Source organism: Ochotona curzoniae, unplaced genomic scaffold (genome assembly GCF_017591425.1).
Source record: "Ochotona curzoniae isolate NIBS_2020 unplaced genomic scaffold, NIBS_Ocur_1.0 contig_2469, whole genome shotgun sequence".
Taxonomy (NCBI): Eukaryota; Metazoa; Chordata; class Mammalia; order Lagomorpha; family Ochotonidae; genus Ochotona; species Ochotona curzoniae.
This window is the reverse complement of record NW_024465471.1, coordinates 1,052,759-1,065,904: the sequence shown is the minus strand read 5'-3', so window position 1 is coordinate 1,065,904 and position 13,146 is coordinate 1,052,759. Positions and strand designations below refer to the sequence as shown.

At 45.2% G+C, this 13,146-nt stretch overlaps 1 protein-coding gene across 5 annotated transcripts in view; it reads left to right on the top strand.

Moving 5' to 3' along the window:
* GAB3 (GRB2 associated binding protein 3) overlaps positions 1-7,047 on the top strand; it is a 78,628-nt gene extending 71,581 nt beyond the window's left edge. For 4 of the 5 annotated variants that reach the window (XM_040974646.1, XM_040974644.1, XM_040974645.1 and 1 more), the window contains 2 exons: positions 5,387-5,503; positions 6,600-7,047. In XM_040974646.1, coding sequence (XP_040830580.1) covers positions 5,387-5,503; positions 6,600-6,716 — 234 coding nt within the window. In that variant the 3' untranslated portion in view covers positions 6,717-7,047. The remainder of the gene's footprint in view (positions 1-5,386; positions 5,504-6,599) is intronic. The other variant, XM_040974647.1, reaches the window with a different exon arrangement.
* The last annotated feature ends 6,099 nt before the right edge of the window (positions 7,048-13,146 follow it).

Genomic DNA, 13,146 nt, shown 5'->3' with positions numbered 1-13,146 from the left:
CAACCGGGTCTGTTCCCAGCCATAGATCACTTGCCTGCCAATGGATGCTCTGACTCAGCTTGGCACAGCTCCTCACCTGTCCCGACCTCTGCCTTAGACACTGTGGCTTCGTGTCCCTGGCTCCCACAGACCAGCAGGTACAAGAACCTAGCTCGGCATGACCTCTGCTCCCTCCTGGTTTCTAGTTTTACTTGTGGGCTAAGGTTTGTTCAGTCGTGCCTAATCTACTCTGTTCCATTACCAGTTGACACATTGGCCAGCTGTTGGACCTACTTTTGCAGGACAAGCCCCAAGCCCTAGCTTCTGCATGACTGGTATTTGGTGCTTAGAATTATTAGTGATTAAAAGTTTTGCAAAGGGCCCGGCGCGGTGGCGCAAGTGGTTAAAAGTCCTCGCCTTGCACGCCCGGGATCCCATATGGGCGCCGGTTCTAATCCCGGCAGCCCCGCTTCCCTTCCAGCTCCCTGCTTGTGGCCTGGGAAAGCAGTCGAGGACAGCCCAAAGCTTTGGGAACCTGCACCCGCGTGGGAGACCCGGAAGAGGCTCCTGGCTTTGGATCGGCGTAGTATCGACCCGTTGCGCTCACTTGGGGAGTGAATCATCGGATGGAAGATCTTCCTCTCTGTCTCTCCTCTCTGTATATCTGCCTTTCCAATAACAAAATAATAAAAATAAATCTTTTAAAAAAAAAAAAAAAGTTTTGCAAAGGAAGAGTTACTGCCTGTTTCAGGTCCAAGAAGCACAATGGGTTCAACCTGGAGCTAATTAAGCAGCAACTCAAAGAACCAAATCCCCAGAGCTCCCCGGCCGGGCGGCCAGCAGGCAGAGCCTGGCACCAAATGGCACACTGGCCGCCCGGGGACAGCTCAACACATGGCGGCTGTGCCCATGGCGGCTGTCCGGGATCCAGGCATGAGACGCCCCGTCCTGAGACCCACCAGCTGCCGGGAGGCTGCTGGAGGTTTAAATAACCCAGGCCCAAGGTCGCGCTCCTCCCAAATCCCATTCACGGCCCCATGAGGGCGGCGGGTGGGTCCCGGGCCTGCCCAGTCCCGGAGGCCTCCCCCTCGGTCTACTCACCCCGAAGGAAGCGGCCCCCGGAACCAGCAGGCCCGGGGACAGCTCAGCACATGGCAGCTGTGCCCATGGCGGCTGTCCGGGATCCAGGCATGAGACGCCCCGTCCTGAGACCCACCGTCTGTATTGTTTTATATCAGGTGGCTATGCCAGCTCATTTTTCCTTTCCACTAGCCTGGAATATCCTTTTCCATCCTTTCACTTTCACTTTCCACCTATTTTTTGTTGGTAAGACATGTCTCCTGTAGGCAACAGATAGATGGATTTTGTTTTTTGATCCAGTCTGCTAATCTACGACATTTGATGGATGAATTTAATCCATTTACATTCAGGGTTAATATGAATGGGTGGTAATTTGGTCCTGTCATTTTAGCAATGAGTTGTTCATTGATTTAGTCTTCTGTTGTCCTTTTTCTTGGATGTTCTCCAGGTTTGCCTGTGTTTTTGTTACTTGCCGTTCCATTTTATCTGTCAATAGGACATCTTTAAGCATCATTTGTAGAGCAGGTCTGGAAGCGGCAAATTCTTTGAGCTTTTATTTACTGTGGAAGATTTTTATTTCGTTTTTAAAGACAAAGTTTTGCTGGGTAATTTATTCTGGGATGACAATTTTTCTCCATTAAAATCTGGAATATGTCACTCTCTTTCTGGCCTGTAGAGTTTCCTCTGAGAGGTCAGCTGTGAGTCTGATTGGGGCTCTGTTAAATGTCAATTGATATCTTTCATGTACATATTTAAGGATCTTTTCCCTGTGTTCAACTGAAAAGAGCTTGATTATCACATGTTGTGATGATAATCACCTTTGGCCAGTCCTACTGGAAGTCTTGTGCCCCTCTTATGTTATTTTCCAATTCTTTCTTCATATTAGGGATGTTTTCATGTAATATTTCATTGAATACACCTTTAAACCCAGCTTCTCTTTCTGTGCCTTCTGGAACTCATATACCTCTTATATTTGGCCTTTTAATAGTGTCTCTTAATTCTTAAATACTTTTGTTAGTTTGACCCAGCTCTGATTCCAGCTTTTAAATTTTTCCCCATTGTGGCAAGAAGTATCTTCCAATTCTGAGATTCTTCTGCCTCGCTCATTCTGTTATTGAGGTGTTCTATTGAATTTTTAATTTGCTCCATTGTGTCCTACATTTCTAATAATTCTGCTTGATTTGTATCAGTGTTGCTACTTCCTGTATGACATGTTCCTTAAGTTTCTTGGACTCCTGTATGTGCTTCTCATTATAACAAGTTTTTAAAATTCTTTATCCTTCATTTTCTCCGTGTTTTCCTCAGTTAACTCTGAGGTTGACAAAGATTTTTGTTCCTTTGGTGGGGGGAGCATTAGTAATGTTCATTGTTCAATGTTCTTTTGCTCTTGGTCATTGCTATTCTGGCTAACAGATTCATCTCGTTAGGGCTGGTTTCTAAGATGTGCTGCCCACTAGTCTACAGGTCAATTTTATTGATTATATTTGGCACCTGGTTCTTTATTTGCAGTCACTTGTGCCACTCCTTCCAGCAAGTTTCATTCGTCGGCTCTTTTGTGCCAGGCTTCTACCATGGTCTCCGTAGCCCCTGTTTCTGGCTCACCACTCTCTAGCACCTATGATCCTGTGCTGTGGCTGCACCCTTGCCTGAACAGTCTTTCTCCTACTCCAAGCTCCAGTAATGCTGAGGATTAGGCAGACACCAGCTGTCCTAAATCACTGGGTGCTGGTCTTGCCAGAGCCTGCTAGCCTTTAGGTCTGAGGAACACCCAGACCTATTTTTGTTGGAACTCATAGGATGCCAAGTTGGTACTGATTTCCCTGTTTGGCCAATGCAATGTGCTGAGCCAGAACTGATTTTGCTCCTGGTTTATCACATGAACAGCTCACTGTTTTCCCTCCAGCCCCTCAACCCCTAATTTTTTTAAGATTTATTTATTTTTGTTAGAAAGTCAGATTTACAGAGAAAAGGAGAGAGAGAAAGATCCTCTGTCTATTGGTTCACTCCTAAGTGACCACAATGGCCAGAGCTGAGCCAATCTGAAGCCAGGAGCTTCCTCCAGGTCTCCCACACGGGTGCAGAGTCCCAAGGCTTTGGGCCGTCCTCAACTGCTTTCCCAGGCCACAAACAGGGAGCTGTAAGGGAAGTGGAGCACCCAGAATATGAATGGTCACCCATATGGGATCATGGCCCATGTAAGGTGAGGATTTTAGGTACTAGGTTACCATGCCAGGCCCTAAGCTAACTTTTATAGTACTATAAACTTGCAGCTTTTAGGTATAAATGCAATAAAAGCCTAATAAAAATATTGTGAAGAAAATGATGAAGCTTATACTGAGAACATTTGAAGACACACAAATACATGGAAAGATAGGCCGTGCTCCTGAATAGGAGGATTCAAATAGTAACAACATTGTGCAATCAAATTCCTAACAGATTTTAGAGAAATTTTGAATTTGATCCTAAAACACATGAATAAACCCAATGGGCCAAGATTACCCAGACATTCTGAATCTGCTTCTGGGATTTCCCTTCTCCCTGTCTGACTATATTACAGGGAAAGTATAATTAGGCATGAGGTAAAAACAGAGGCATGAATTGCATCCCTCTTTTACCACTATGTGGTAATGTCAGTTCAAGTCCTTAAAACATAAAGGCTAAAGGTTTAAGAGTCCAGAAAAAACATGTAGAAAAATAAAAGGCAGTCTCCACATAGAGACAAGTCCTTCAGGACAACACCAGCATGTGCCCTGTGGGAAAAGATTGTCATAGTACATGACAGGTGATAACTTCTGTTTAACAAAAGAAATCTGCCCAAAAAAGCAGTCACAGACTACAATGTTCTAGTTTCAAAAGATTATTCTCTAAGACCACTGAGGAAGTAATCAGAATAAATAAGAAAAATATCAATACTTTAGTTATAAAACTTAGCCCAAATCAAAGAGACAATTCACAGAAGACAAAAAAATAAAGTGACCCTTCAACATATCAAAACATGTTCAAGCTAATAATGATAGGGACAGAAATTCAAATAGCACTAAGATGTGATTTCATGTGCATTGGGTGGGGAAAACATTGAAATGTCTGTAGAAGTGCTAAGTGTTGGTCAGGGCAACTATAGGAGCTCTGATGCACTCCTGGACTCATGTAGGTTGGCATTTCCCCCACAAGCACTCTGAGAAATGGATTGGTCATTGCATGTAAACTTGAAGATGCTCACATCCCATAACTGAGCAATTCTATTTCTGTGGAAGCATGCTAAAATTCTCCCACAAGTGCACAAATGCTTGTAACAGCATGACTTGTCAAAGGCTGTGAAACTGGAAACAGCTCATGCCCTTTACTAACAGAATGGTTTTATTTTTTTCTTTTACTGTTAACTATTTTTTTATTAATTACATGGCATGATGTGACACAGTTTCATAGGCTCTGAGATTCCCCCAACCCTTTCCCATGTCCTCCCCCCATGGTGGATTCCTCCACCTTGTCGCAGTATTACAGTACAAATTCAGTCAAGATTCTTAACAGAGTGGTTTTTTAAAAATCACATGACAGAATGACCTGTTAGTGAAAATGAGTTAAATGGGGCTAGTGCATTGACGTGACTATACAAGGCACAATATGAGCCAAAGTCAAAGCCACAGAAAACACATGCAATCCGGTTCTGTTACTATGACCTGCAAAGCCAAGCAAAACTAAACAGTGTACTGTTTGAGAATGCATGATACTTGCACAGTCAGAAAACTGTATTTAAAAATCAAAGTAGGGTTGAGGGACAGGTGCTTGGCACAATGATTAAGATACCATTTGGGAACATGTATCCTTTAGGATTGAATTCTGTTCCAGAGAAGATTCCTTATAATGCACCTGGGAGGCAGCAATGCCTCAAGTCCTATGGTTCCTGATATTTATGCAGGAGACCCAGATTGAGCCCTTGGCTATTGGCTTCAGCCTGGCCTAGACATGACTGTTATAGCCATTTGGGGAGTGAACCAGCACGTAGGAGCTTGCTCTCTCTGTCTCTGTCTCTGGTTATGCCTTTCGAATAAAAATAAATAAATAAATATTTTTAAAAGAGCAGTAAAAGGGGTGATAGAAACAGAATTGTACTTCACCTCTTGTGGGAAGAGAAGACACTTGCAGCAGGGAAAGCAATGGGCCTCATCTGAGTTTTAACTGTGTTATGAAATTTATCTTAGGGATGCGTTTACTAAAAATTTAATGAGTTTAAGTGTCATGGGTCAGGAGTACCCATATGAGAAATTCTTGTTTCAAGGAGGCTTTAGGGGAGCACCATTCACCTGAGCCTTATGATGTTGTTTCCTAGGAGGAACGCCGGACAGGCAACTCCCTGAGTGGTGGTGCTCTCACATGGACCAAGAAATCCAGCCTGGATTATTTGGCTTTGGACTTCAATTCAGCATCACCAGGCCCTGCACAGCAGGTAGGAAGACATTTATGTCTAACAATTCCCAGGCAATTGAACTTCATCTCAGACTTTTCTGATGGTTGAGCCATGATTGCCCTCTTTAGGCAGTCTTAAAATTACACTGAGACAGAATGAAGAGTGTGAAGTCACCTGAATCTTCATCGCAGAGAGAAGGAAATACTGCTGTGTTTCCTCCAAGAATATGAACTTTGTGTGTTTGCTCCTCACAATTTGTACTATAAGAAACTGTTTTTTAGAGATGAGGGCAATGCAGGGAACAGTCCAAGTGTAGAGAACAAATGTTAGTCTCATTTGGCTATACTTTAGGGAGTGGTGAAATCCTCAGCTAGAAGTGGAGCCCCTCAGTGCAGGTTCTTGAATGCCAGATTGGGGAATCTGGTCTCCTTTGGATGGCATTTTTGCCTAGAACATAGGGGACAGAAATAATAACACCTCCATTAAGGGCAAGCCTAGTTATTAGTATCACCCACTGCACAATGTGAAGCCCAGAACAAATAGATGACACCTAATTATTCAAGACCAAAGGATAATCATAATACAAACTGTGCCTACAAATGTATCTTGGTGAAAAATAACAATGTACTGGCCAGAATGTACATTGTGAGTCTGTGTACATTTGCATATGTAGAACAAACTCTGCAAGTCTTTCCTCCTGTTTCGCTGAAAAACCCCTATATCTCTTCTATCTCTAATATCCTTCTGTAACCCTGAACCAAGCCAAGTCCAGCTGATCAACAGGTTGCTGTGGAGCAGTGCACACAAAAGCCATTCAAATCAATTAAAAGCAGCATCTGCACTCAGCTGCATATGGCACCAGGGACCCCTTAGCTTGTTGTAGCCCAGAACCTCTGTGTTCCAGGTGGTCTTCAGTGCAAGGTCCAGACTGTGGCAGAAGCTCCTGTCTGAGCCATTTCAGTCTCTGGCAGAGGAGAAGATGCGACAACAGATTCACAGGAGACCTCTTTTATCCTTAGGATTGGCACATGTCCGCTTCTCTCATTTTATGTCTCACAAAGCAAGCTGAATGCTGAACATTTTCCCAGTTGTTAAATGAGATGTCACAAAACTCTTTTTGTTCTCCCCCCTTCAGAAACTTCTCCTTTCAGAAGAGCAAAGAGTAGACTATGTGCAAGTGGATGAGCAGAAGACACAAGCACTCCAGAACACAAGGCAGGAGTGGACAGATGAGAGGCAATCAAAAGTATGAGAGATGGAGGCTCAGGCCACATGCCCAGCAAAGAAACTGGGGCTCAGTCTAAATTGTTTGCTGAAACCATCCTAATGGGCAACACAGGAGGTTGGAACTAACAGAGAATGTAGACTTTCCGTGGTCTTAGTTGGAGCTTTTACAGAATGGGGCAACCCCACTTAGCACCCTCTGCTCTTCCCTTCTGCAACTACAAAGCCAGTACCCAGTCACAGGAGGCAGACATTGAGGGTTCCACAGCTACAGACTGGAATACAAAAACTTTATTCATTTGGACAGGTCAGCAATGACAAAAAGAAGACTTGGGAGAATATTTTCCTCCAAATTCTGTTTAAAAACATCCCCAAAGGAGAATTCTGAGTAAAGATTGGGGCTGCCATCACAATCAACAACATAACATCATTTGAGTTCAATGTCTGAAATTCTGACTTCTCATGTCTTTTGATCACAATCATGACTTAACAAAGGGGTTGCTGGAGGTTATCTTGACCCAAGCTCCAAAAACGCAGTTGAGAAGATCAAGCCTAGCACTTGTGGCACAATGCATCCTCCTTAATCTAAAGGTTTCATCAGAGCAAACATTTACATCCCCAAAGAAAGAATTCAAGTGACAACAGCCATGAGTTCCATGCTCTAAGGACACAGTCAGTAGTCAGCTACTTGTATTAGCCAGGGATTCTGTTTTTGCTAACGTTTTCCAAGTGTGCTTTCACAGACATCATGTCATCTCTTCTCAAAATACCTCAGGACTGTGCCAGACACAGTCACTCCCATTTTAAGGAAAAATGAAAAACATAATTGAAACCTGGAAGAAGGAACACTTTGCCAGAGAACAGTCCCAGAGCTAAACCCTGGAAGCAGGCTTACAACAGAGTTGTCCAGGCTACCAAGTGTGAGCTCATTCCACTCTCTCACACAGCCTAATAGAGTTTTGAGGAAATTGATGTATTGGGTCAATCTTGAAGATGTGTGCGAAACACCTGTAGTCACAGGACAAGTCACCATCTTCTCACCGTTTTCTGGAGATTGAAACCAGTGCTTTGGATGCTTGAAATGTGTGCCTATGTAATGAGGGCTTGATCAGTATAAAACACTAGCATCTTCCATCACTGCAGTTAGAAATACCTTCAGATGGATCGGTGTGAAATCCATTCTTGGATCACACTACTATGCAATGTGTTTTCATATGAGCTGGCTAATGTTGCCAGATAGATTTTTTGCCACCTTATGGAAGGCACAAGTCATCCCTGGCTATCCTGTGGTGCTCCTAACCAGGTTTTGAATGAGAGATGACAAAAGAAAAGAAAGGAAAAGAAGAAAAGAAAAGAAAAAGAAAAGACAAGACAAAAAACCAGCAACCGTGAATTCCATCCTTAGGTCCCCTGGCCAGTTTTTTGTTTGAGAAATGTCTGGGTCCTGGCAGTTCCCAACTCTCCATCTGCCTTCCTTTATGGATCCTGAGGACAGAGGGGCCCACAACGAACATCTCAATTGGGTGTGTGTTTTGTTTAATGTCGCTTGTTGATTTTTCATTATACCTGCAGTCAGAAGACACATTTGAGCAGCTAAGAGCTAAGAAAATGCTGGTCTATGCGAATCAGTGTAGTTGAGGCCATTGTAGGTTCTGCTGCAGGGTTTCTTTTTTCCCCCAAGATTTATTTATTTTTATTTGAAATAGTTAGAAAAGGGGAGACAGAGAGAAACCGTCCCCTGGTTCACAAATGGCCGCAATGGCCGGAGCTGGGCTGGTCCAAAGCCAGAAAAGCCAGGAGCTACATTTCCTACATGGGTGCAGGGGCCCAAGCACTTGAGCCATCCTTGCTGCTTTCTTAGGCACCTGAGCAGAAAGCTGCCACTTTTCACAGTTGATAGGATAACCATGTGTGGAGCAAATGTTTACTGATTACCTGGCAATGGGGTGGTATAAAAACATAGCCCCAAAAGTCAAGGGCCACAATGAGTTGAGGATAGCAGATACTGTGGTTGAAATTGTGTCTTTAGTGAAAGCCAGAGGGGGTGTTTCCCTAGCAATTAAAGCAGCCAAGTCTCAGCTTTAGCTCCCAACTTCATTCTCTAGGTGAGGATGGCTTAAGTGACATGGTTCTACCATCCTTGTGAGATCCAGACTGAAGTCTAGGCTCCCAGCTTCAACGAGGTCCACCCCTAGCCACCATGGGCATTTCAGGAAGTAAATTAGCAGATGGGGAGCTTACTCTATCTCTCTGATTTGCAAATAAAAATTTAAAAGAATTATAAAACCTGAGTTTTGAAAAAGGTAACCTCATCCTTATTTCTAGGGTATATGCAATTATGTCCTGCTTTGACAAAACTGCTGACGGCTGGCTCTGCAAAGGTGTAATGATTCTGCAAAGCAATAAAGGTAGTTTTTGAGCTGACAGTAGCATATGCTCCTGACAAAGGCATCGTTAGCCCAAACAATGCCAGCCAAATCTGACCTGTGGTAGAAACAATCAATGTATCATAAGACAGTATTGTGTTTCTGACCAAGGACCTGGTGTCTGCTCCAGAAATGATCCTAGAGAGCATCGTGACTCCAGTGGGACGGGCAACACAGCAGTTCTTCCCACATTGTTTCCCATTGCTTATTTCTGTTTTGATTCTTACAATCTAATTTCATTAAGGAAATCCTTCCAGATAAGGGCTTGTCTAGGGCAGGAGATGGAAGGTTCTCAAACCTACAAGCTGGGAAGGCCACAGACCCAGGAATGTTGGTACTTCAGCTTTCCTTGGGAGAAGTAGGAGCCTTGAGGCCTGACATACAGACCAGCAACATGGCACCAAATGATTCAGCAAATGTCATTGTCCAGGCCACTTCACCACGACTCCTCTGTCCCGCTTCCTACCATCTGTGTACCCACCATTTATTGATTTTTCGATTTCCTTTTGTTTTTACTGTTATGTCTGTGGCATGAATAAAAGTCTTAGAAGGAAGAATCATGTCTGAGTGCTCTCATTTGTTTTAAGTGGTAGAATGCTATGTAAATGAACACAATTTTGAGAAGAGACTTAATTAGGGTTTTCAAGAACAACAAATTGAATGTGACTCACATGCATTGGCCTGCATGTGTGTTATCTCCCTCTTCATACAACCACATATTCCTTTTTATTCAGTAGAAGTAATTGGGGGTAAAATCAGCTCATTTGCCCTGACACCACCTGTAACTTGAGTTTTGTCATTGCTTACATGAATGAGGAACTGCCTCTTGCATGAATGGGCCTGCCTCTTCCTATCAGGAGTTTTTCTTTTCTTAGCTTCTCTGGGTGCTGTGTCAGTGTCATCTCTGGGCCCCAAAGTGATGCAGACACAACCAGAGTAGGCAGAGATGGAGCATGGGAAGAGGGGCAGGCTTATATTTTAGGGAAATAGACCAAAGGCATTGAGAAGAGCGGCTCAGGAAATCCTAGGCCTGAGAGAAGGGAGCAGAAGCCACATTAAATTGCATACCCCAGGTAAAAACTGAAGCTGAAAGTAAACTTTTTACATACATTTATACACACACACTCCAGACCAAACCCCCAATATGAAGAAATAGGTTGACGAGCAGTGCTCTAACATTCTCTTCTAGCAGTTCACACCCTGGGACTTTTTCTCAGGCTCCAGAAACTGCTTTACCTGCAAGAGCAGCCACAGCTGGATCTGTGAGGCGCAGAAGTAACAGACCAGCTCTTTTCCCTCCCATTGGGATTAGCCCTGGAGAAGGCGCCTGTGGGAACTGGGAAGCCAGTCTTCCTCTGAGGTCACTCAGTTTTACCACAATCCTGTCTTGACTGTGAGGGGACTAACAGCTCATGGTGCCCTCCCCCACGACACCTGACCTGGGACTCAGCCTGGGAACCGCGCAGGGAGCATCCACTCCACATGCCTGCAGGACGGCCCCCGGGACAAGCCCCCTCGGCACCACGTCGGTTGTTCTTAGCTGTCGCCAGACACGAGGCTGATGATGTGCTCCAGCTTGTGGCGCAGCCTGTGCTTGCGACACAAGGCGTCTCGGTCCAGAGCGGTGAGGATCTGCGGGAGGAGGGGCCCCTGGGCCTGGGCTCTCGGGGAGAGGACGGTGCTCTCCATGCCAAGCAGAACCCCCACTTCCCAGCTGGCCAAGCCTGGCCCAGCCCAGCCCAGCCCACCACCCTCGCTCCCTGCACAGCGCACAGCACAGGGCATAAATCCATCCCTCTTAACAAAATCTTCAATATGTTTAATTGCTCAGGGTGTGTGTGTGTTTCATTATGCATATAGACTTTTTAATGCTCCCTTAGTCCTGGTTGAGCTAGCAAACAGAGGCTTCAGGGTCAAGGCCTGGTCACCTCCTGGGTGGGCAGCAGCAACCCGGGTAGGAAAACAGCTGAAGAGGCTCCCTCCACCTCTCCAGAGGGTGAGGTGTGCAGGGGGCACTTCTGCCTCTGGTAGGGAGTGGATTTACGGGCTATGCCTCACGGCACAAGCAGCAGGTCGTATTGGCAAGTGTACGAAGTGTAAGTGCTGCTTGAACACAGTGGTGGTGCAGGCATGCCCCTGCTGCCCCAGGAATGTGTGTTCTTGCCGACAATGAGCCCCAGCTCATTCCGAGGAGCACAAAGTCACTAAGTCACCACCCTTGGGAGACACAAGAACACAGTGCACCTTAGTGTCCTCCTGCCTTGCTCACCACATGGCCTGTCCCACCTGCTCTGCCACACAAGGGCCTTGTCAGCCTCCTGCTGAGGGCTGGGCTCCATATCCCCTTTCCAGAGTCAAAGGAGGGTGGGCTGTTTCCATGGGTGCAGATCGGTGTGACGCCCCATGAATTCCAAAGCATAGGATCCCAGTGGAACTTCTGGATGATTCATGGAATACCAGCTCTGAGCCCAAGTCACTGTGAGCAAGCCAAGCTGTGTGGTAAGGCCACAGGTGGTGCTCAGATCCACAGAGCCCAGCCCAGCTTTGTCCCAGGCACACAGCACGCCTGGGACTGAGAGTACACAGAGCTGTGCGTGAGTACACACATGTGAGTAATGAGGCCACACACGCGTGTGAGTATACATGTATGAATAACGAAGCCACACACATGTGAACGAGAGTGCTTGTGCGTGAGTGTGCACATGTGAGATCAACACACATATGAATGAGAATGCACATGTGTGAAAATGAGGCCATACATGTGTGAGTCAGTGCTCATGTGTGAAAATGCAGATGCAAGACTGAGCTAGACCCACACACATGTTAGTGAATGAGACGACAGGTATGAGACTGAATGAAAATGAGTGCCATACACATGTCAGTGAATGACACTCTCATGTGTGAGGGAATGAGACCACACACGTAAGAGTAAATGAGAGTATACACCTATGAGTGAGACCACACACATCTGAGTGAGAGTGCACACCTGTGAGTGAAAGAGATTATACAATTGTAAGTGAATGAGAATGCATGTGCCAGACTCCATGACACCACACACATGTGATTAAATGAGAACATACATGTAATAGTGGATGAAAGTGCACATGTGAAAATGAATGTAAATATTTCTTAAAGTTGGTGGGAAAATGGACTTGAATATTAACTTTATTTTGGTGCAAAAAAATGTAAATGCACGAATAGATTTTTTACAATATACACTTGTCGTAAACATTTGGAAGACACCCATGACTTTCTCTTCCTTCCTCCCTCCCTCCTTGCTTGCTCTTTTCCTCCCTCCATTCTTTCCTATTTTCCTTTCTGCCTCCATTCCTTCCTATAGTTAGCTATATAATTTTGTTACTTATTAACTAAAAGAAAATAGATAGATTTTCTGGGTGACATCACCCAAAGTGGCACAGCAGAAACCTCCAGGGCTCAATCCTCCACAAAGGCAACTAATGAGCCAACCGTCAGAATCACCTTTTACACTTAACCAAAGCTCACCATGTAGTTCACCTTGCTGGGCATTCAGATTTGACTGTCGCTCACTGCATCACCTGCTTTCATGACGTTTGGGATTTCATTGGTGCTCACCGCATAGCCTGCCTTCCAGGGCTTTCGGTCTTACCCAGTGCTCAGCTTATAACCTAAGCTCACTCACCTCTGTGACTGCTCCCATGAGCCTTGCCCTCAGCTATGGCAGGGCAGAGGGTCATGTCTGGAGTGTGGCTCCAAAAGCAGTGGCTGGACCAGGTGCAACTTTACAGTCTGGGGTCAAACTGTGGTGAGTTTTTGAGAATACATCCCAGCAGTTAGTCACGTGATAATGAGGGTTGGATCTCTGCCTGAAAGAGAACAGAGAAGTTGTGGCCATCTTCCCTGCCCCCCCCCCCAACGGGGGAGAGTAAGTATCCTGCTTCTATCTCCTTATTTGGGAAGAAAGTCCAGTCAAGTTCTTCCCTGGGCTTTCCAGACTTCCACCCCATAGCCTATGGCTACGGCCTGTGTGAGCATTTACTATACAAGCTGTGG